Source organism: Gopherus flavomarginatus, chromosome 1 (assembly GCF_025201925.1).
Source record: "Gopherus flavomarginatus isolate rGopFla2 chromosome 1, rGopFla2.mat.asm, whole genome shotgun sequence".
NCBI lineage: Eukaryota > Metazoa > Chordata > Testudines > Testudinidae > Gopherus > Gopherus flavomarginatus.
In genome coordinates, this window is record NC_066617.1 from 79,886,435 (window position 1) to 79,911,150 (window position 24,716).

Below are 24,716 nucleotides of genomic sequence, written 5' to 3' on the forward strand. Positions count from 1 at the left end.
AATCTGGACGGCGAGGGAGGATAGTTGGTCAGCCATGGCTGAGACGTTGTTCCACCCAGGCTGAAGGCGCAGGCAACATTGTCCTTTAAAGCGAGGATCGAGGTCCTCCAAGGCGACACAAAAGTCCTTCTGTAGGATGGTCTGGATCAGAAGACGGTTCTGCTCGGCGTAGTTGGCTAGGATAGTGAGGGCGTCGCTGGTTCGACGAAGTCCTTCTGCTGTGCTGTTGGTGAGGGCCTCCAGACCAAGCGACAGTCCACAGATTTGCTGTAAAGTTAAACTGTAGGAGAAAGGGTTAAACTGTATGTACCCTCCTATGACCATCTCGGTGGCTGATTTGAGTCGCTCCCATGTGGTGGCTGTTCGTCGTTTGCGTGGTGAGGAGAAGAAGGGGCGATGGTGGTGAAAGAGCCCTCCTCCCTTTATGACGAGTTGCCCGATGGCACATATCCCCTTTGGGAATGCGGGTAGAGCAGTCCAGGCAATGTTGTTCCCACAGAGCCACACTTGTCCTGGGGAAGAGGGTAAAAACTGGTCATGGATGGAGCTTCGCTGGGGGGATTTCTGGCCGGATGGTGTATTGACCTCCATCCATAGTAGGTGGGCGGCTCTGACCTGTCTCAGTTCTACATGGGTCTGAGCTGTGGATAAGTATTGGGTGGGGTTAAACACTGTACTTGTTGAAAGATGATTAATAAACCTGGTGAACTCAGTGCGGTATCTTGAGCTTCCTTTCTTGGGGTTTGAGTTAGGCCGAGGTCCTATGAACCATTGGGTGCAATTGGGATACTGCCCCAACGATGCAGGGGGCTGCTGGGAGTGGTCCTGTCACCACAACAGGGGCGAATGAGTTGGGTCTTCGGTCGTCGCTGGTGGTGTTGCACGTGAACAGAGGCCGATGAACCCAGTCTGTGTTGTTGCAGGCTGAAGCTGGATGCTGTGGAGTCAGGTTCGTGAGGGGGAGGAACTCCCAGAGGAAGGGGGACCCTCCCTCTGAGGCCTTTGGTCTTGTACAGGCAACGCAATCGTGTGATGGGGGGACATCTGACATGTTCCCGATGAGGACCTCCTGTAGAACGTAGTCTCTCAACCAGGCAACCAGGGGGTTTTCTCGAGGCGGGGCGGCAATCATGGCGACTGATTCCTATGGAGACATAAAAGAAAAGTGGCCCATCTAGGGCCTGTTATGACCGAACACTAAGCCAGTTGTGGTGGGCCAGGTCAGGCTTGCCCCGTCCATCTATTTGAATATGATAGGTGTTAGGGAACCGGCCAGGTGTGATGATGGTGGCTGCTAGTGGAGTGCAGGTTCCCTGGGCATTGGGAATAGAGACCCACACTGGCTGAGAAATACTATAGGCAGGTTTCCAAGGTTCCCGCGGTTTAGGAGCGATCTCTGGCCATCGGCTGTATGCTGTATTAAGGGAAATGAGGGCTTGAGGCAGCACCCAGTCCCACCCCTTGTAATCAGTGGTGCCAAGTATGGCCCGAATTTGGGTCTTCAGCATTCCGATCCGTCTCTCCACGACTCCGTTGCTTTGGGGTGATATGGCAGGTGGGTGTGAAGATGCACCCTCCACTGGGACACCATCTGGTCTATAGCTTTACTGGTGAACAGTGGCCCTCCATCGGTCTGGATCTCTTCGAGTGCCCCCCAGGCAGCAATTACCTGGAGAAGGGCTACAGAAACAGCTGGTGCAGTAGATCGCCTGAGGAGAGAACACATTAACTGACGAGACCCTAGGTCAACTATTACAAGCCCCTTTGGATACTGTTTGGCCCCCGGGAGGGGGCCAATGAGGTCCATCTGCCAGGTTTTACCTGGGCTAAAGTGCTCAGGGCTATAAGCACCATGAGCATAGACTGGCTTGTTAGTGACTCATGCCTGTTGGCAGCTCAGACACCCTTGGACAGCTTGGGTGCACTGCTGCCTAGACACGCTCGATATTCGTCTCCCTCTGTCAGTCAACAGCTGATGTAGGGCACGGGCAGGCAGGTGCCCCCACTCTTTATGAAGCCAAGTGATGAAGGGATCACTGCAAGAGATAATGTTAACCTGGGATGTGTTACACTTATATTCTCGGAGTTGTAGATCCAGGCTGGAGTCAAGAGGGTTACTGTCAGACCTGTGTGAAGGACAATGAGTAACAAACCATGGCAGCTTGGACTGTGCTGCCAGTTGAGTAATCTGTGCCCATATTTCTTCATGAGTGGTGGGCCGTCCTTCTCCCATCAGGATGGACACGCAGTAGCTTGAGTCCACTCCCAGGACCACGCATGTTTTCGGATGGGCTACCACAATGTGAGAGGCTGCCAACAGGACGCCTTCTGCTTCGGCCTTCTGAGCTGAGCTGGAAAAATCTAAGGGTTTAACTTTGAGGGTGTTACAGGTAGCACACAGCATTCCTGCTCGGGGAGAAGGCGATGTTCCCCCATCAGATACAATCCAAGGGGCATAGGCACTCAGTTGGGCAATAGCCCCCGGCTCAGTGGGAGCTGCAGTGGAGGAGGACTTGAGGGCCCAATATCCAAATACCTCTTGGACATGGTAAATGAGTCGCTCCCAGGTAGCAGGGGCTCCTGGAACTGGGGGGCCGGGGTGAAGGTGAGGTATGGGAGAAGCTCCATACGAGGCCCCTTTAGGGTGCCTGTGGCAGATTTACCCCATGGGAGAGCACACTGGACAGCAAGCATGGCAATGCCCACAGGCCCATAACGATATTCGGGTCCTGACAGCTTCCGGGCCTGATTGTGGACGGGGAGGTCCTCTTGGGACACAGTTACGGCCACATGGTCTGAGGTTGGTGGGATTCCATCGAGCCAAGGTGGGCCCAGAGCCCAACCAGGCAGCCAGGGAAGACACCGCCTGCTCGGCCTCTGGTGTCCAAGAGGTTTTAATGTTCCTGGCATATCGCTACAAAACAGATAGTTGTGGCAACAAAGCAGCAGGGAGAAACTGTCTGTGATAGTTAATTACATCCAACACATGCTGCACTTCACGTCTGGGGGGAGCTACCCCCAAGGGGAAAGAATTGGTGAGTGGGTGGTAAGTTAAGCGGCATAGCTGTCCCTTTTCTACAGTAAAACCTAAAAACTGAAAGGTAGAAGTAGCAGTGAGGACACTTTTAGGCAAACTGAGGTTCCACCCATCGGTGGATAAAGCGGCCTGAACCTGTTCAGTGACCTTTTGTACTTCAGTTGGTGTGGTGCCAGTTATAAGAATGTCGTCCACATAATAGACAACATGAATGTTGGGGGGGGATGGTACCTTCTCTAATGTGCGGGTTAGGGCCTCACTGGCACAGGCAGGTGAGTTTTTGTACCCTTGGGGACACGCTTGCCATTGGTACTGGGCTCCCTGGTAAGCAAAGTTTAACAATCCCTTGGGGTCATAGAGGGGGATCTGATAAAACATATCTTTTAGGTCTGTTGTACAGGCCCATTGGTTAGTGTCGTCCACTAGGATGCGTTCTATAGTGGGGATATCCCATTTGGCGGCGAATGCTACTGATCGTATGTGTTTGTTAGCGGCGCGATAATCTATAACCATCCTATACTCATTGGTTTTGTGTGGTTTTGGGATTCCCCATGCACTGGACAAGTATTTGCTCGCTGACACACACCGAATCTTGTTATCATTAAGCAGTGTTTCAATGAGCTGGGCAATGTGTGGGTGACCTTCTGGGGCTGTGGGTATGGGTCTGTATTTCCAGGGTGTGGGGTTGAGAAGTTCAGGTTCATGGGGGGCACTGGCACCCGATAGGGTGACTGGTAGTGCATCGAGCACGGCTTCGGCCAGTTTAAAACGCCGTAGCTCCTGAACCCCAAGGAGTGGCATGGGTCCCACTAGGGCCCGAAATGTTACTGGTGTGTGGCCTATGGATGCGTGTACCTTTACTTCTGCACGGGGTTCTGTGCTGTTGAGACCTTGCACATAAATGGTGTGTCCTGCGGGGGTGTGAGGGACGTGAGGAGGAACAATGGACACCTGTGCCCCCGTGTCCAGCAAAAAGGGGATGACGAGACCCTTGTCAAAAACTAGCGGATAATAGGGGCGGGGGTCCCCTTGCCGGGTGCTGGCCGCCGCCAAGCACACGGCCATTACCCATTTTTTGGCTGGGAAGGTTCTGGACGCTCTTCCCATCCCAGAGCTATGGCCAAGGCTCTTTGCTGCTCACTATTGAGCTTACGTACAACCTCCTTAGTGAGGCCCTTGTACAATAAGAACCCAAAAATTTTGCGTTCTGTAAATGAATGCTGTGAGTACTGGGGCCTGGGTTGTGAACTGGCATGTGGGGGGTGTGGACTGGCATGTGGTGGGGGTGGACTGATGGGTAGAGCTTGGGCTGAGGGCCATCTTATTTTCTCGAGGGCTTCATAGAGTCGCCCAATGGGGTGCCTAGCATACCCCCTTAGCCACAGAACTGCCCCAGTGTCAGGGGTGGTACTGCTATCTATGGCTAAGTCAATGGCAGCTTCGTCTATGGGTATCTCGGTGGGGTCAATAACATGTCTGAAGGCATTGACCTGGTTAATCTGGGCCTGAGTAAGCCCGAGAGGGTGTTGTGTAGGGGACCACAGCATGATGGAACCCCCTGCGATGGCACATCTGAGGGAAGAGATGTCCTTGACGCTTCCTCTGGGGACTTGGATCCCTTGAAGGGAGTGCTGTAAATGGAGGAAGGCCAGTGCTGAGGCGGTCAGGGGCCATGCAGTGTTAGATATTACCAGGCTCTCTGAGAGACCCCTGGACCAGCTACTGGTCCTGGCTAATACTATGCCCTCTTCTCTATCCACTAACTCTTGTCCGTTTTCCAGAGCCAGGTGGCCTAGCCACAGTAGTGGTGGCTCATTGGCCCCCCCAGCGGTATCCGAGATGAACTCCTTCATCTCTGCTTTGGAGCGGGGTCGGAGTTCTGTCACCTGTGTGGTGTTGCCCTGGTTATCAATCTTTATACGACTGATGGATACTGGCAGGGCTTCACCAGAGGTGACAGTGAGTGCAGGTTCATGGGCTTGGGCCTCTAGAGGGGCTGAAGGTAGGGCTGGGTATAGTGGGGTTTTCTTGAGGGGAGATGAGGCCTCTGGTTGGGTATATGGGGGTGGTTTTTCAGGGGATTTATTGGGACTGGGCAGGCTAGGGGTCAGTGGTGGTCCCTCCTGGCTAGGCTGGCTAGTGGCCTCCTTGGCCGAGGTCATTAGGGCCCCATGGAAAACAGTTAGTTTATCAAGGGCCTGAGCCAGGATCTCATAGGTAACTGTGGCTACCTTTTGGAGCTTATATATGTCATGCCACAGTTTCTTGGGCTTTCGAATTTCATCCAGCTTCTGCACCAGTTCTATTAATATCTGGTGGGTGGGGGACCCCTGCAAAATTCGAGGTTCAGGGGTGAGCTTAGATGGAGCCCCCCCGCAGGCTTTCACAACCCTTCCCACCTCTCTCCAGAGGCGGGTGGGATCTGAATCTGCGGCTGGCTCTCCTGCCTTAGTGCAGACTGGCCGGAGGCTGGAATCAGCAGGGCTGGCCCTGAATGTGGGGTGGCAGGTTAAGAGGCACCCCACATCAGTGAGCCCCAGGTGGGTGGTATACACCCTGGAGCTCTGGCCTTTGCCAATAGTACAGACCCATTCTAGGGCCTCAGGCTGCTGTTTACTTTGCAGCAAGTGGTATTGTAGGTGGTTGGTCTGATCTTCCTCTGTCCCAGAGGTCTTGGCCTCTTTCCAGGGACAGGGAGGGCAGTAATTGTTACCCCAAGATCCAGTTCGTGACGCCATGTTCCTGCCTGCAAGTATATGGGATCTTGGGGAGCAATTACCACACAGCTGGGGTTCCAATTAATTTCTTTATTAAAGGAAAAAAAAGGAAGTGGTGGGAATTTAATAATGAAATGCGATGGGATGGGGTGTATAGGGTGTTTACAATAGACAACGATGTGGGGCGGTTCTTCTTATTGAACAGTGTAGGGAGTTCTAATAGTGGGCTACAGCAAGTGGGGTTCAGCACAATGGGATACAGTACAGTCAATAAGCAACTCTAGATACAGTTTGGAAATGCAAAGCGTACCCAAAAGAAATGCAAAATAAAATGGTAGCTTCTATATGAGTTAATAGCTAGATACACAATGTAACACAGTGGCATCAATGTAAATACAAAGTATATCAGAAAAGTGGAGGCAACCAATGGGGTGTTATAATTACAAGTAAAATGTGAGTTACAGTACAACAATACAATATCAATATAAAGGCTGGGTCAAGAAACAGGAGGGGGGGTGAGTAATTAGTGGTATGCAGACAAGCGGCTGGAAGCAGCGAGAGACTCTGAAGCCCTGCAGGGCAAGGACAACGGAGCAGTGTGATGGTGATCTTTGGTAGGGGAGGGACAGCGGAGAAGTGTAAAGAAGGGCTAGAGAGAGGTTTAAGCAACAAGCGGACACCAAAAACAAAGGTTAAAAAAACAGCAAAAGGTTTGGGAAGTTTCACAGGGGGAGAAGCAGCAAGGGGTTTGGGAAGTTCGGAGGGTGATGCAGACGCGGGGGGGGGGGAAGCAGCAAGGAGTTGGGAAGTTCGGAGAGAGTGCAGATGCGGGGGAAAAAGCAGCAAAGGGTTAGGGACGTTATACAGGGGGAGAAGCAGCAAGGGGTTTGGGAAGTTCGGAGGGTGATGCAGACGCGGGGGGGAAGCAGCAAGGAGTTGGGAAGTTCGGAGAGAGTGCAGATGCGAGGGAAAAAGAAGCAAAAGGTTATAACAGGGAGACACGGAGGAGCACACAGAGAGGGAGATTGGAGCGGGGGAAAAACAGACACGGGAAAGTTCAGGGAGAGATCAGGACAGCAGGAAGGCGAATTTAAGCAGCAAAAAACCTTATCTATCTTAACAAACAACTAGGCAAAACAACAAATATCACAATTCTAAGCAAAGCTATAACAAGCAACTATATGGAGCAACAAAACAGTAAACTATAACAAGGCAGTTGAAACTTACAAGCTCTACAATCTTAACAAACTATGACTTATTAAACTAAAAAAAACAAGACCTATGGTGCACATTATGCTGTGGGGAGGTTACAGAGGGCAGAGTGGTATGTGTCCAGGACCCAACTCCCAAGGAAGCCAAGGTATGGTGGCTACAGCGGTGGATACAGCTGAAAGCAGAGAGCCCCAAGGCAAAGCCCACAGGAGCAGAGCTTAGCAGCGGCACAAACTTATTTTTAGCGGCAAATAGCCCTGGATTTTGAGAGGTTTTAAGACACAGACCAAGGTTTAGCTTGAGTCTGTGTGCTGGGGAAAGAGAGCCAACAGCTAAAATAATAAAATAAAAGTATAGGAAGTTTTACAGAGGGATTCTTACCAGTCCCCAAGGCAGCAGCAAAGGCAGAAGCAGCAGCAACATCAGAAGAGGCAAGGAGGGCTCAGTACAGTCTCAATAATCAAGAGATCTCTCAGGTAGCAATTCGTTCTTCGTGGGGGGGAGGGGCGTCCAAAAAACAGGAGTACGCTCAAAAATAAAATGAGAGCGGAGAAAGGACCCCCCAGAACCCCTGGCTGATCAGACCAGGCAGCAATGCAGGAACCTTTCTGAGGTGTGTTTCAAAAATGTCTGGTTTTAAAGGCAAACCTGGGCAGTTTCCCGCCAGTAATCCTGATAGGCTCTCTCTGTCACAGGGGAGGAGGCACAGGGAAAAAACTGAAGGTAAGCCCAGAGACATACCTGGACATAATCCTGTGCAATAGGTGACTCAAGGGCACATGAGGCCTATGACTCATGCCCAGGATCTTAAAAACACATTAGGTCTTGCAGCTCTGGACATTGCCTACCCTACTCCAAGCCCAGGCTCAACGAGGTGATAACAGGACTAACCCTTTGAACAGGGCAGTGGTCCCACTTAGCACGCAGCACAAGTGGCCATCCCTTTGAGAAGGGCAGTGGCTCTTGTTAAACAACTTAAGGGGCCCTCCCTTTGAGAAGGGCAGTGGCCCTGGTAAACAACTTAACAGCCAGGGAAGGGCGGCCACAGGAGAACAGAAAACAAAATGGAGTCTGGGGACAGCTGTAAGAAACAAAATGGAATAGGGGATAGCTGTAACAGACAATCTCTTATTTTTACCAGCTTCAAAATTGACCCTTAAATATTAGGGGAAAATAATTTGCTTCATAAAGGTTTTGTATTTCACTTCTCAGCCATAGTTAATTCAGTAACAATCGTACTAGGTGACTATGATAGTTAAGGACTCTTTTAAATTAAACTCCAAGAAACAAAATAATTTATAAGCCTCTATCCTGTCTTAGAGTAAAAATTAAAGTTAAATCTGATCCCTCACATTTTAAACATATCCTCAGTAGGTGGCCAAAATCTTTCCTAGGGTATTTGCTGCCAGTGTTGCACAACTGACCAGTCAGAAAATTGGAGTTCAAATTGTCAATGCGCACTATTCCTCAAATTGGATATAAAAAGCCTATTGGGTATCAAACAGCAACAAAGGTCTGACTAAGGGCAGGTCTACACTGCGGGGTTAAGTCGACCTAAGTTATACAACTCCAGCTACGTGATTGCTGCAGCATCAATCCACGGTAAATGTAGAGATGCTCTAAGAATCTGTTGTTGCCAAAGTTCCCTTCCTTACCACATTATATATAAGCAATATTAATCAATAATTAGTGCATACCCTGAATGACAGAACAAAACAAAATTCAACAGATATGAGCATGGAAATATTGGGAGAGAGAAAAGGAGAGGATGGAACAAAAGGAAATAAAATGTATAAAGGATCAACTGAGTTTGATCCTTTACTATTCATGATTTGATCAGCCAAGCATGTCCCAATGGTCTGAAAAGAAGAGTAGGAGCCAGAATCTCTAAAGTTCTGTTTGGCAACTCTGACAACGATTTCCTTTCTGGCTGTAGAGGTACTGTGATTTGCCTATCTCCTTTTTCCTCTGTGTAAAATGACAGTAACATTTGCATATTGGTACCAAACAGGAACAGTGAAGATTAGTCACTGAGTTACTGTTCTTTAAAAAAAGTTTTGAAGTTGAAATGCTGAAATATATTCAAGTTATATTCATATATAATAAAGTTGATTGTAATTTTCTGGAGTAGTTTATGGCATTTTACATAGTGATTAGCTGGAAACAGCATAATATAACTATAGTAGAAATAATATTTCTTGGATTGTTTATTAAATGCTTTCAAACTCTAGAAATTTTTCACTTGCATGAAAAGACACACTTTCTAAATGGGCCAACTCAGTTAGATGACTGAACTGGTTATATATTTCATATTTGGAGGCTAAATGTCTAGGCGGGTAAAATAGTTCATAGGAGGAATTTTTTAATAAAAGTTGAATTTTCCAGTTTAATTTCCATCATAGCAGAGTATTATAGATATAGGATTCCTGGTAGGTCCATATTCAATTAAATTAAATCCATCATTGACTGACATCCAAAAATGATTAACTGGTTGGCTCTTTAACTGCTGTGTAATAAAATGCCCTTATCACCATTCAAGCGTTTATTGACAAGTCTTAAATTTGAGAACAGTGGCTTATCTTCAGAGTGAAATATGTATATAACATTATTTTCTATTGTATTAAACCCTTTGTGGGGTCCACCTATGATCTAGCCAAATTGAACCAAGCTTGAGACCATGCCATTATTATAAGAGATGGGTCCAAGCCAGAAAGTTTGGACCTAATTCTGAAATTTCCTAAAGTTCAGAGGTGGTTTGGGCCTGGAATTCCAATTTTGGGATCAATTTTTATATATCAAACATGGATTACATAGTTTCTCATCTTTTTTTTTTCCTCTCTGAATATGTCTGAATATAAGAGTTACATTGCATTGCTTTATGGCGAATATTCCCCAGTTGCTTTAGGTTTGGTTTATCCAATATACATGGATACATCTGTGTCTTAAATGACAGGATTTCCTAGCTAGAGATATTTCCATAACTGGCATCTATCAAGGTTGTATTTCCTGAGGTTGGCCATATGTCATAAAACTATATCCATGAATACACTTCTCAATTCCATTAGGACATATTTTTGACTGTATGCCAAAATTCTGTGAGACTAATTGTAAAATGAAAGGCTCTCTCGTTGTAAAATAAATTTTAAAAGATATTTAGATTACCGGTTGGTAAATGACATTGTGTCTTGCTCCTGTGAATAGGATAGTGGAAGCCATAAATTGTTCCTACTCATTCACGCAAATTTAAAGCTCATAACTGGAAACAGGGAAGGCAGACACACAATGAACAGTTTTCATGAAAGAAAGAAATATCTTTATTTTGTTAAATGGTACAATATAGGCCCCCAGTTACCTGTTACTAGTCTACATATAGTAAATTTGACTGTAATCAGAGAAGAATGCGGGATATAGGCCAATTCTCTTCAGTAAGAATTTATAGAATTCAGTGAAAACAATATGTGAGACAGTGAATTTACTGTCATGGAACAGAGGTAGATGTTAATACTCTACTTCATCAAAATGATAAAAAGTGACTTAGGTCTTGGTGGAAAGGAAAGTGCCTAATATGGGAATTAATTTCACATTCATCCATTCCACTTTCATTACATGGTCAGGATATAATAATAGTCTATAGAATAATGATAGCGATGAATACTCAATACTTTCTGTACAGTAAATATATCTCAAAGTATGTGAAGAAATCATTTTCTTTACAATTTGCCTAATACTTTTTTACAGCCCTTTTGTGTCTTAATAAAAATTTATTATTCCTGTTTGGTAAATTCCTCTTAGACCCTAAGGAAGAGCAAAAAACCAAAATACTGAATAAATGATGATTCAAAAAAAAAACCCCTCTAAAGTAAAATTTGTATGCCATGCTTTTTTTCATGTACTGCACTATTTTTTATTTGTACTGATTTCATATAACATGAACAAATGATCTGTTCCAAAGAAATGCAAATGTTGAGATGGGTGAGTGGTGAAAGAAAGACCATATGAGGAATGTGTATTTTAGAGGCATGTTCAAAGTAACACCCACAAACAAAGAATAGAGGGAGTGCAGATTGAGATGATCTGATCATGTAAATCACAGTCCTGACAACTATGTAGGTTACAAGAGTTCAACAGATTTCAAGTTTGAATGAAAAAACAGAGGCAGACCCAAGAACAAGTGGTGGGATGTCATAAAAGAGGATATGTTATCATGTAACAAACGTTGTGGATGATGGGAAGTGGTAGATATGGATATATCTTCACTTTATTAAGGCTTTCAATATTATCTCGCATGAGCTTCTCATAAACAAACTAGGGAAATACAGTCTACATGGAGCTACTGTAAGGTGGGTGCACAAATGAGTGGAAAATCGTTCCCAGAGAGCAGTCAAGCTGGAAGGGCATATCAACTGGGGTCCCACCTGGATCAATGCTGGGTACTGGCTCTGTTCAATATCTTCACCAATGATTTAGATAATGGCATAGAGAATATAGTTTGTGGATGACACCAGGTGGGAGGGGTTGCAAGTGCTTTGGAGGATAGGATTAAAATTCAGAATGATCTGGATAACCTGGAGAAATTGTCTGAAGAAAACAGGATGGAATTCAATAAGAACAAATGCAAAGTAGTCCACTTTGGAAGGAGCAATCAGTTGCACACATACAAAATGGGAAATGACTGCCTAGGAAGGAGGATTGCAGGAAGGGATCTAGGAGTCATTGTGGAACACAAGCTAAATATGTGTCATCAGTGTAACACTTCTGCAAAAAAAGCAATCATTCTGGGATGTATTAGCAGGAATATTGTAAGCAACACTCGAGAATTAATTCTTCCACTCTACTCCACACTGATTAGGCCTCAACTGGAAAACTGTATTCAGTTCTGGGCACCACAGTTCTGGAAATATGTGGAAAAATTGGAGAAAGTCCAGAGAAGAGCAACAAAAATGATTGAAAGTGTAGAAAATATGACCTAAGAGTGAGAATTGAAAAAAAAATGGGTTTATTTAGTCTGGAAAAGAGAAGACTGAGAGGGGAAATAATAGTTTTCAAGTACATAAAAGGTTTTTATACAAGGAAGAGGGAGAAAACATGTTCTCCTTAACCTCTGAAGATAGGGCAACCAATGGGCTTAAATTGCAACAAGGACGGTTTAAGTTGGACATTAGGAAAAACTTTGTAACTGTCAGGGTTATTAAGCACTGGAATAAATTACCCAGGAAGATTGTGGAATCTCTGTCATAGATTTTTCACAGCAGGTTAGAAAAACACTTGTCAGGGATAGTCTAGATAATACTTAGTGTGCCATGTGTGCAGGGGACTGGACTAGATGATATGGCATTGAACAGAACACTTTGAAGGGAGGCATGCCTCTCAACAGTTGGCAGGGGCACAAAACTCCTCTGGCCCCAGGATGGCTAGGGAGAGTGGAATCGGTCCAGGTAGGTACTTACATCCCCTTCACCTCCTCAATGTGGGGCTTTATCCAGAGGACTGCTGAGCACTCTCACCTCTCATTGCCTTCAATGGAAGATACAACTGCTTAGTACCTCTCTTTATCCATATCTTCCTGAGTAAAAAGTTTATAAAAATTAGATGATATAATTACTCAATAGGACATGTAAACATCTATGTAGTTGCATTATATTAATGTTTTTAATTGTCTTGTGCTCAGGCACCGACTTTATCATTTCCCCGGGAGTTCTCAACCCCTACTTCACCCCAGGCCCTGCCTTCACTGCACCTCTTCCCCCAAGGTCCCACCTCCACCCTGCCTCTTCCTGCCTCATTCTGCCCCCTACCCCAAGTACGCCCCACCCCCTCCACCAGTGCCTCCTGCCTGCCACTGAATAGCTGATCGCAGCGGGTGGGAAATGCTGGGAGGGAGGGAGAGAAGCTGATTGGCAGGGCTGCCAGTGGGTGCTGAGAACCCACTATTTTTTTCATGTGGGTGCTCCAGCCCCAGAGCACCCATCCATTTTGATAAAGCAAAGAAAGTGGTTCATAGAACCAGTTTCTTTTTCTCCGCCCCCCCCCCGCCGCAAAAAAAAAAACAGAAGCAAAAGTCTTGTCACAGACCCTGTGGCCTCACACACACTTGCCCTTTCTGTTGTTGGGAACATTATCTTTCATACAGGCATTCAGAAGCCTTCTACAATACAAAAGGAGATATGTAAAATACTCAGGTTTCCCCTACTCTCTAGTGTTTGTTGTAGTCACTTTTTTCTGCTCTAAAAGTTATGTTAACTGTTTAGTCCTTTTGAAAAAAGTGATTATTCGTAAAGAGGAATCAAGAGGACTGGTCATAGGGAATGACAGTCAGTTTTGCTTGATGTGTAGATGTAATTTTCCACTGTGCCACCAAACTCTCACCAGCATAAGGCTATGCGAAATAGAGACTTTTGCTGTTTCACTTATTAAAGCCGTGTACAATTTCAACTATGGTGGAACTTTGGGGGTGTAATTTTAGGACTGTCTGTCTGTTAAACTCATCCCCCTAACTATTGCTGCACTTCATGTTTCCAAAATAATATTCGGTACAATTATGTAACTCTCATGGTGCAAATACCTATCTTTGAGGAGTAAAGAGGGAATTCTTAATGTTTTTAATGGACACCTATTTATTAAATGAATGAGGGTGAGGGAGCCACCTAACTGGTAGCTAACAGTGCATATAAATCTGTGCAAGTGCATTATTCAGAACTGCTTAACTGCATTAACCTCTCCCAATCTTATTAGTAGTTTAGGATTTTAAGGTTTCTAGAAGCTTAAAGTACATCAGCTGGCTCAACATGAGCTTTACAAATTCTACCAGCAGAGTGAGGAGAAATTGCTGTTGCTGGCTTTTTCCATTATTTCTGGGTGGGGCAGGGGAGAGTTATTTTCTTTGTCCTAAGTATTTGAGTGTACTAGTCAAGGAAATACACCTCTACCTCGATATAATGCTGTCCTCGGGAGCCAAAAAATCTTACCATGTTATAGGTGAAACCACGTTATATCGAACTTGCTTTGATCCACTGGAGCATGCAGCCCCGCCCCCCCCCCCCCCGGAGTATTGCTTTACCGCGTTATATCCGAATTCGTGTTATATCGGGTTGCGTTATATTGAGGTAGAGGTGTACATGCCAGTTGATTTGAATAGATGTCAACTTTCCTTAAATTACTAACTTTTCTCCAGTCACTCCCACAGTCCTGGTAACTTCAAAGCCTTTTACCTGAAGGCCCAACTGAGCACTATGTCTGACAATATTTGTAGGATGAGGCCCATAATCTGGTAGAAATGACAGTTAGGATAAACACTACAGCTAACATTTTCAAAAATGGGTGCCTAGAATTAGGCTCCTGAATCCATATTTAGGTACTTTAAAATGGCTTGCTTGCTGATCACCCAGCTACTCCCATTAAGTCCATGGGAACTGTTGTGACTGAGACATTTTTGAAAGTCAGGTCACCTAGTATAATTTGTGCTTACTAGATTTATATTTTTCATGGAATGCTGGAGTGATAGTAGTGGACATACTCCCATCTTCTGTTTATGCTTGAGCAACATGAGTAAGGAGCCCTTATACTTGGAAGAGTCTCACTGAACTGAATGGGTATTTTGCCTGAATTAGGGACCTCTGGATAAGGTCCAGACAAATATAGCATGGCTAGGAGCAGTACAAGCTTTTTCTAAACTGACTTTCTAATGTGCTTTCACCCCACTTCTGGCTGAATCTCCTCCAGAACTCAGATGATAATGCAATTTTTATGATGTCTGAATCCTTGTTCCCTCACTGACATGCCAGTTAGTATCAGTTATGGTGTGTGCCTGTGTGTGTGTGTGAGACAGAGAAAGAGAGAGAGAGAGAGAAGCTGGAGCTTCTCCATTAGAATGTGGGCTAAGACTATCTACTCATTTCTCACAAGCAAAGAAGAAGCTGTCATATGGCACACTTCTGTTCGCTACTGAGTTGGACTGCATATTAACTGGTGACCTGTAGTTTAAAGGCAAGTTTTATCCCATTAGTAATCCTCAGAGCCACTGAGTCCTCCCATTAAAAACTTATGAATAACCATTTTATTTTGGACGTAGGACTCTGTTCTGCAGTTATAAAGCTGTATTTTCACTTTGTGAGATTTCCAAGGCATGTGTGTATACGTATACAACTGCTCACCCTCTCTGTTAAAAATTGAGAGCTTTCCAGTGGTCTTCAATGCCTTCATTTGTGTGGGTCACTGCACATAAAAATAAATATGCACGCAATGTCCCAGTCCACAGCAATTTAATGTTTCAACTATTTTGATAACTAATTATGGATTTCCCTTAAAATTTAGAACCTATCTCCTTCTATCCTGTGTTCTACTTAGCACTGAATCCTTACAATAGAGTGGAGGAAAAGATAGGTGTTGTCCTCTAAACCTGACTATTTCACCACATGCATCCTCTTATGCTAGCAAAGGAATACTTACAGTGGCTAGTAGAAAATGTTGTTGCCTGACATAAGATATAAGTTTGATAAATGCCAAAGTTTAATAGTGATATAGCCTGATTCTGTCAAATGACTGGGGTTTATATCATCTGACACCTAAACAAAGCTTACAAAATGTGTGCTGATATATTGACATTTTAACAGTACACAAATGGCACAGAGGAGAACTCTTTAGATGGAGTGTGATGCAAGTTCCTTCAGAATGTCACTTTGAGAGAGAACATTCTTAATCATTTTTTGACAAATGTGGATATATTAAAATGACGGCCAACCTGAATAAATGGTTCTGCACTGTTCATTTGCTGGCACTTCAGTTTATGCCTCAGGTGATGTAATATATGACTTTTTTCCTGTTTTTGTTAATGAGCATTTTGGCCTCTCAATAACAATCATTCTATTGATGCTGTGTATATGAGCACCTGTCACCGTTATGTATTCTGTTTCCCTGAATGACTTAAGCTGGGTGAATATTACATTTGGAAAGTGCCAAACAGAATATAATGGTAACATATTCTGGACAACTGAATAGATGAAAGTAAATTATATTTGACAAATACTTGTGGTCTTATAGACATAGTTCTATAAGCAGAAGATTCATATTTTACGACTGCCTTCAGTGAACTGTTCTTTTTTCGGTAGGAATAGCAACCTGAGTGTGCATAAAACAGAATTCAGTCAGCTAAGACTAATTGTGTTAGTCTGTTACAAGATCAGTGATGCACGATCTGTAAATGTTAATTCTGTTGGCATTAGTGATACATGCAGTCTGTGCCCACAATTTTGGAGTCTCCAGGCTGGACTTTGTGACATGACCCTTTTTGCCAGAGTAAGGATGTTAACTGAGCATCCTGAACCAATTTGAACTTGAATAATTACCCTGTCTACCTGAATTCCCCTGATAGTTTCAATTGGATATGCCATTCTTCTTCACTCGTTGTGCTGAACTATTGCTGCATGCTGTTTAAAAAGAACTGCTGCCTTACTCCCACAGAGGCAGCTCAGTTTCACTGGTGGAGGAAAGGATCGCTGTACACTTGTACAATATATGTTCCTTTTGAAAAAAAAATTGGGATGAAAGGTGCTTCAGCATCTAAATGTAAAAGAGCCTCATCTATCATGTGATTGCAATGGTTAGGAGGTAGCAGTCACTTGCATTGTGAGTAATTGGGAAGGATTAATTTTCCAAAATCTGTTCAGGGGCTTGACAAAGAGGTCTGAAATATGAGGATTGGAAACTGAGGATAATTTTATTGGACAATAAGGGCCAAAATCTTCCCTTTCAGGAGGGATACCTTATGGATCCCCTGTAGTATAAATGAGGAGGCTTCTGGCAGGGTGTCTTCTGAGAGGGGACCTTAACTTTGGAATTTGTCCCTACCATGTTCACCTGCACTTGTTAACTTTCTGGATTCACTTAAAGCCCCTTTTCTCTTCTCAGTCTGTTGAGGAAGTGTGGGCTGAGGATTTGAGGTAGTGATAGTTATGAGCAATTCTTGTTATTGTTTGAATGTTACATTATGGGATAGATGACCGCAGTACAGAATGCATGCAATACTCGATCTGATTAAAATCTGCTTCTTCACCAAGTGATTATAGGGTAGGCTATGTTGAATGTATCTTTAAAATGGCACTCAGGGCAATCCTGAAAATTATAGAGCAAGAAGTCTTACTTCCACATCAGCTGCATTTCATTAAAATACGTGATTTTAATTCTGAGGCGCTCATATCTCATAATACAGACCAACTCACTGCTTGGTACTAGGAATAAACTGCAGTCATTGGTGTGTTATTGCATAATACATGCTAGTTTATAAGACAGGATACCAAGGTACAATACAGTTTGGCTATTTTCTCCATTAGGAAACAGTAATAAGCCATAGAGTTCCTCTGTCCCTGGGCTCATTATAGTGCTTGGTTTTAGTGGTTTTGAAGTTCTAAACAATAAAAGGTACTGTTTATTTTTATTAACAAAACTATGGTCTGTTAACTTGACAACTGTTTCTGTATCTTTCTCTTGCCTTTCTCATCATAGCTTTGGTGGTTCACCTAGATCCAACACATTTTCCTTAAAAGATTGGTATCACTTTTATATTTTATATTGACCTGCAAAGTGCTTACTTCCCATGGAATCTTTTTTTTAATATGAGTGTGAGAGTTGCACTTTAATATCTCTGCAAATAAATGTAGGACCCAAGTATAAGAGATTTTACAAAATCCTGTGTCCACAGTTCTAGGTGATGAAGTCAGTGCACGTGTTTTTAGCATATGAATGTATCTAACATTCATTTTCATACCACAGTTTTGTTTTGGAGTTATACTTATCCTGACTCTTGTCCAGAAGATTAGCTCACAGTGTACCAAGGTCCTTTACAATATTTATTACAATGGATTTCCACCTTTTCCTTAGATCCTGAACATTGATAGTGTTGAACACATTTTTTTCTGTGCCTAGAATCGGCAGCATAAAATAGTCAACCCCAAAACTTGTTGTAACTCTTGAATGTTGTAGCAGCTCTGCTATAGTTAGGGTCAAGACGGGCTTTCTGTTTAAAGCTTGACTCTTGTAAAGGCTCTAAAATCCATATGGTTAATTGGATTGCCTTGAAATTTCGTGTGTCTCAGGGGATGCAGGGTTTGGTCTGTGATCTAAGTTTGGGATCATTTGAACAAGATGTTACTGAGATACGGCCCCTGGGGGAGAAACAGCTTTTCTTAAAGTTGATACATTCTGGCAATGTAGTTTGGCACACAGATAGAGATCAAACCAGGGCTCAGATAATCACAGCATAGTCTCAAACGCTTGAAGGTTATCCCAACAGAGAGCATGACACTAACCAGCCCTCCAGAGGAAGCCAAATTAAAACATTATTAGAAGAAGAGTTTGCTTTTCCAGTTAAGTGTTCCAGCAAGCATGTCTGAGGGATGCACTTAATGCATTACACTGCACATATGCAAAAAGGAGCACCCAAGAGTGCTGAGAGGCATCTAAGATTCACAGGATCTATAAGGCGCTGAGAAACTGTTTCAGCCATTGACTCCAAGTACCAAATAGGCACTGTGAGTTCAAATCTAATTGAGGGCAGAAATCTGAAATATTGCTCCAATCTGCTGCTGTGAAAGGAGTATGGGCTTTTTAAATTATTTTTAGGAAATGGATTTAATCTGAATGTAGCAGAATATGTTTGAAACTATTCATGAAGAGAAAATAAATGATACCTGCAAATGCTGGCTGAGGGGGAGGATGATTAGTGCTGGAAGAGTAGTTAGAAATGGGGAGAGAAGGATTTGGTGTGTAGTGAGGGGATTATGGAGAGGAGAATAATTGGGGATGGGTGGGTAGGAGAGGCGTTAGAGAGCCAGGAGGGGAGACGGTGTGTGTGTGTGTGGGGGGAAGTAGGGGCAGAGGTGCCTGTCAGCCCTACATTGCCCTCCTCTGTGTGTGCCACAATCTGGGAACCCTCAGCCCACCTATGGGAGTCTGACCCCTCTCATTTGAGCTGAGATCTGGGAGCCTTGTTCTTCTAACGGGTCTGAGCATACCTCTCTTCCTGCTCCCCCCTGCTATGCACACAGGTTCTGGGGAAGCTCCCCTCTGCATGTGCAACCGAGAACAGGCATACTGGAGCATGCACTGAGAACACACTGCAGACACTGGGGAAGGAGTTGAGAATGGGTATGCTTGTTGCATATCACAGGCTTTCCAGCACTGGGGAGAGGGGAGGAAAACACCTGCTGACATGAGTGGAACCATTCACATATTTCAGAATTATTGTTTCCGGCTCTAGTCATCTCCTTGGGGTGTTCTCATTCAGCTGAAGCATTCAAGTGTAGAAACAGCCAGAGCCTACTCTCCTGCTGGAATGCTTCCACTTCACGCTTACAGGATACCATCTAACCCTGTGCTTTCCCTTACCCTTCAGCACATCTGTAGACAAGTGTCTTATCTCACCTCCCTACTGACAATTCCTAAGGCAAGACCCCCACCCCCCAGGGCCTTGGTACTATAGCAAACAACATATTTTTGTAAATAAATGATGCCGACTAGCTCCTCAAGGTGCACACTCTCCTATCACAATCACAGCTCTGTGATGCTCCTCAAACTAATCCCCATCTCCGAATACACATCTACCAATCTGCTTCCACCATTCAAACCGTTCAGTACAACTACAACTCTCACAGTAAATCCAGCTGTAGTGCACGAAGATAATTGTGGCTATTGCCATCTCCAGAAAGGCAAAAAGAAGATTACTCGGTATGTACCCTAATTTTGTGTTTCCTGGTTTTCTGAAGTTTGAGTGTTGCGGAACTCTATGCCCTGGAAGGGCACAAGCTGTCATCAGAGTACAGAGTTTATTTTACCTGTGTATTTGGCTCTGCTGTGACTACTACTGGAATATTGTGTCCAGTCCTGGTGTCCACAATTCAAGAAGGATGTTGATTAAATTAGAGAAGGTTCAGAGAAGAGCCACAAGAATGATTTAAAGGATTAGAAAACATGTCTTAGAGAGACAGACTCAAGGAGCTCAGGTTACTTAGTTTAATGAAAAGTAGGTTATGGGTGACTTGATTACAGGCTATAACAGGGATCGGCAACCTTTGGCACGCGGCTCACCAGGATAAGCATCCTGGTGGGCCTGGCCGGTTTGTTTACCTGCCGCTTCCCCAGGTTTGGCCAATCACGTTTCCCACTGGCTGCGGTTCACCGCTCCAGGCCAATGGGGGCTGCAGGAAGCGGCATGGGCTGAGGGATGTGCTGGCTGCTGCTTCCTGCCACCCCCATTGGCCTGGAGCGGCGAACCGTGGCCAGTGGGAGCCACGATCAGCTGAATCTGTGAACGTGGCAGGTAAATAAACCAGTGCTTACCCTGGCAGACTGCGTGCCAAAGGTTGCCAATCCCTGGCCTATAAGTACTGTGACAAAGTTCCTCCTCTACCTTGATGGGTCCTGCTCTTATTTGACAGATTTGCTCACTTCAGTGATCTTCCCCACAGTCTGAGTCAGCTTCTCCTGTGTATGATCAGGAGTTGGGACGTTTGGGGGGAACCCGGGCCCGTCCTCTACTCTGGGTTCCAGCCCAGGGCCCTGTGGATTGCAGATGTCTATAGTGCCTCTTGTAACAGCTGCATGACAGCTACAACTCCCTGGGCTACTTCCCCATGGCCTCCTCCAAACACCTTCTTTGTCCTCACCACAGGACCTTCCTCCTGGTGTCTGATAACGCTTTTACTCCTTAGTCCTCCAGCAGCACACCCTCTCACTCTCAGCTCCTTGTGCCTCTTGCTCCCAGCTCCTCACATGCACTTCCTCTCCTCTGACTCCCTCTTCCCTGACTATAGTGAGCTCCTTTTTAAACCCAGGTGCCCTGTTTAGCCTGCCTTGATTGGCTCTAGCAGGTTCCTGATTACTCTAGTGCAGCCTCTGCTCTGGTCACTCAGGGAACAGAAAACTACTCATCCAGTGACCAGTATACTTGCCCTCTACCAGACTCCTGTACCCAACTGGCCTGGGTCTGTCACAGTACTTACGTTGGGAACAAAGATTTGATAATGGGCTATTCAGTCTAGTAGACAAAGGTACAACACAATCCAATGGCTGGAAGTCGCAGATTAACAAATTCAGACTGGAAATGAAGAGTATATTTTTTAAAGCAAGAGTAATTAACCATTGGAACAATTTCCTAAGGGTTATGATGGATTCTCCATGAATGACCATTTTTAAAGTCTTTAAGGTGCCACGGACTCCTTGTAATTTTTAAATTAAGATTTGATTTTTTTTTCAAAAGTACCTGCTCTAGGATTTTTTCAGAGAAATTCTATGGCCTGTGTTATACAGGGGGTCAAATTAGATGATCACAGTGGGCCCTTCTGGCCTTGGAATCTATTAATGAGTGGACTTTAAATTTGTTAATGAAGTTTTTTCCCATTTAGTTCCTATTTACTTAAATTGAATCTGACAATAGTAGTAACTGTGTTACTGTAATGCCTGGAATTTGGAAAGTGTGGAAGCATGTGGTAGGCTGTACAGGATGACTCCAGAGTGCCTCAGTGTTAAAATAATCCGTTTTCTCTCTCCCTCTATCTTTTTTTTTTAAGGGCCGCAAGAGTGAGGCAGAAAAGTACTTCTTGAAGGCTATTCAGCTGGATCCTACCAAAGGCAATGGTTACATGCACTATGGTGAGTTTCTGATAGATCGGTTTCCTTGCATTTTCCAGGTTGGCTGTTAATCTCTCTGAATGATTAAAGATTTAAAAACTGCTACTGGCAAAATACCTCTATTCAAGCAAAAGAAACTAACCTACCATGTAGAACTTCATCTCCATTTCAATTTGTTAATCACAGCAAAGAGAGAGGGGAGGTATTTTCAGATTTTTGCATAATTTTCCTTCTGGGATGGAAATTTCCAAATTGCTGTCTCTCTGTTGGGAAAGGAAGAAGGTGAGTATCACTATATGTAAAAAGGTTTCATAGACATGTTTGTTATTGTTAACAGCATTGACCTAGCTCTGCTTGCTGCCTCTGGGTGGGCAACTAAAGATTGTCTTAAGTGTGCACCAGGGCAGAACAGCTAAGATTCTGTTTCCTAGTAAGTAGTTATAGACTGTACATCTGCCTTCCCCCTACCTTCCTTGTGGCTTGAAACAGACAAGTATTTTAAAAGGCTTTGACAGGTTTGGCTATACCTTTTCAATACTAAGCCAATCATATGCTTAAGTGATGCAAAGCACACAGTTAATTTGAGGGTGATGGTATGATATCTTTAGATAGGTTGTTTTTTCTAGATTTACAAAAAAATATTTCCAGATGTGATTGGTCCCAAGGAACCAAAAATATTTAACTTTATGAGCTGCCTCTTATTCTTGTTTAAAACTGATAATAGAAAAGTCAGAAAATATGAGTTATGTAGTCCCCGTTGGAAAATATAGAGAGCGGAAATAAATGTAATCTTAGTTGGGGAGCATGATGGGGAACCACAGCCGTACAGTACATATATTTTTATATATTGTTTTCATTTCCTCTTTTGGCTCCACTGGGTTTAAGCAAAACAACCACAGGGATGGTGCACAAAAATGGTAATAATAAAAATAGAAGGTATAGTTAACCAGCCATAACTTTATTTGTTTGTATACTTCACTGTGTGGTTTCTAAATCTCAGTTGGTGACATTTTATATTTGATTGGTTCAAATGTAGTGTATAATTTTGTATTTTGAATCCCATGTTTAATTCCTGGATGTTGTTGGAATGCATTCCATTAGTCTGCAATAATGAGGCAGCTATTGCATTGTATATTGTAGCAGTTAATATGGTGGCCCACACTTTTAGAGTGTCTTTAACCTACCTCTCAAATACCTTTATGCCTATGCAGATTAATTTGTATATGCCTGTCTGGTTTGTGCCCACAAATTCAGATGTGGTGATCACAGAAATCTGTGGTTGCAAAGTCAAGGGCAGCTGTCAAAAATCTAACTCTGCAATCAACTTGATTCTGTATGTTTCATGACAGTTCCAGACTTCTGTTTCTCATGACTTTGTGATATTTTCGATGTTTTCCCACATTATTCATTGATTTAGTGTCCCTGCTACACTTGCACAGTTAAAATGCATAGGATTTCTGAAGCCCCTGTAATCCAAAAGCTGTGTGAGGTTACTTCAGGGATCGGCAACCTTTGGCTCGTGGCCCTCCAGGCCCCCTGGCAGGCCAGGCTGGTTTGCTTACCTGCCATGTCCACAGGTTCAGCCAATCGCGGCTACCACTGACCACGATTTGTCACTCCAGGGCAGTGGGGGCTGTGGGAAGCGGCGCGGGCTGAGGGATGTGCTCGCTACCACCTGCCAAAGGTTGTCGATCCCTGGGTTACTTTGTTCTTCCACAGATTCATGATGCATTGATTTCTGGATTGCTATGTTACAATGCTGAAATTATAAATCCTGGTGTATTAAATTTCATAATTTAAGGCGATCCATTGACAGGGTCTTTTGTTTTTACAGCAAAATAAAAAAGAAAGCATAGTTTCTTAAGGCAGCTAAAGGACAAATCATGTCTCCCATCTCTGCAAGTGGGATGGCACCTCTTGCAGTAGAAATGTAATTTTGCTGTGAAAACATGGGGAGGGGAGCAAGGGTCAGAATTTGGAGAACACTAGGAATATTTTTTGTTTGAGTGGGACTGCTTTCATGCAGAGGATCTGGAGACAGCAGAGGAACTTGAGGATCCACTGCTACAAAGCATGGGGTCTCCATAGTGAGCTTTATTGATTATGAATCAAATTCTTCTCTTTGAAATATCAGCATGAATCTTGAATAACTTATTGACTCCAATAGCATTAATCCATATTTACATCAAAGTAACCAAGACCAGATGATGGCCCTATGTCAAAGTTCTGTCCCAGCAGGCACTAAACTCATTATCAAACATGAAAAAGATTCTCTGGGCTATTCTTTTCTTTGCTTGTTCCAAAGTCCTGATCAGGAATCTGGAAGTATATGTCTAAGGACAATACAGTTATTAATCATGAACCTCTAGTGGACACTTACTCTGTGTGTTTTGTCTCTACACATCATGAATTTGGTTTAGCAACTTGTCATAGGTACACTTCATATCCCGTAAGTCAAATGCTAAATCATAAGGAAAAATAGCTATACTCCTTCTCAGGTAAACCTTAAACATGACGACACTCTGGAAAAAAAAAACAGAGTTGGCACCATCCCTAGAAAATGCACACCTCACTGAGAAGCCAAATCAGAAGGGTGGCCATTGGGGACTCAAAAGCCTGTACGTTAATGGAGCAGCACTGTAAGTAGGGACTGCAGATACTCTTTGATGCAGCTATTATATTACTTGTGCTCCCATGATGGGTCCATATATGTCTTCATCTTTGATTGCTGTCCTTGTGGTCTTTTTTGGAGGTATCAGGATGATTTGTCAGTGTGTTCTATCTTGTCGGAGATTTACCCTTGTATTTTCTGTTACTTCTAGTTATGGCCCTGAACCATTAGTGGTGCAGAATGTGAATCAATGAGGGAAGTACCTTAAGTGGCACATAAGACATTTAGGAATGTGTGATGAGTTAGGCAATGGCTTCATGGGTAATGTCACCATGGCACATTTGGCTGGACAACCCACTGGTACCTTGATTTTGCAGTTCCAGATCACTGGCTTGTTACCAGGTGTTTCAATGTTTTGAACAGTGTTTCCCAACCTGAGGGCACCAGACTAGTTCAGGGAGGAGTGAAGGAGCGGATCAGTGTGAGTGGGGTGAGTTACAAGGGCTGCAGATCCCTGTCT

The 24,716-nt window shown here is 44.0% G+C and overlaps 1 protein-coding gene across 2 annotated transcripts in view; it reads left to right on the forward strand.

The window, feature by feature from the left end:
* The window catches only part of TMTC2 (transmembrane O-mannosyltransferase targeting cadherins 2), a 416,397-nt gene that overhangs the window by 313,949 nt on the left and 77,732 nt on the right, over positions 1 to 24,716 (forward strand). For both annotated transcript variants that reach the window (XM_050934873.1, XM_050934884.1), the window contains one exon: positions 21,525 to 21,606. In XM_050934873.1, coding sequence (XP_050790830.1) covers positions 21,525 to 21,606 — 82 coding nt within the window. The remainder of the gene's footprint in view (positions 1 to 21,524; positions 21,607 to 24,716) is intronic.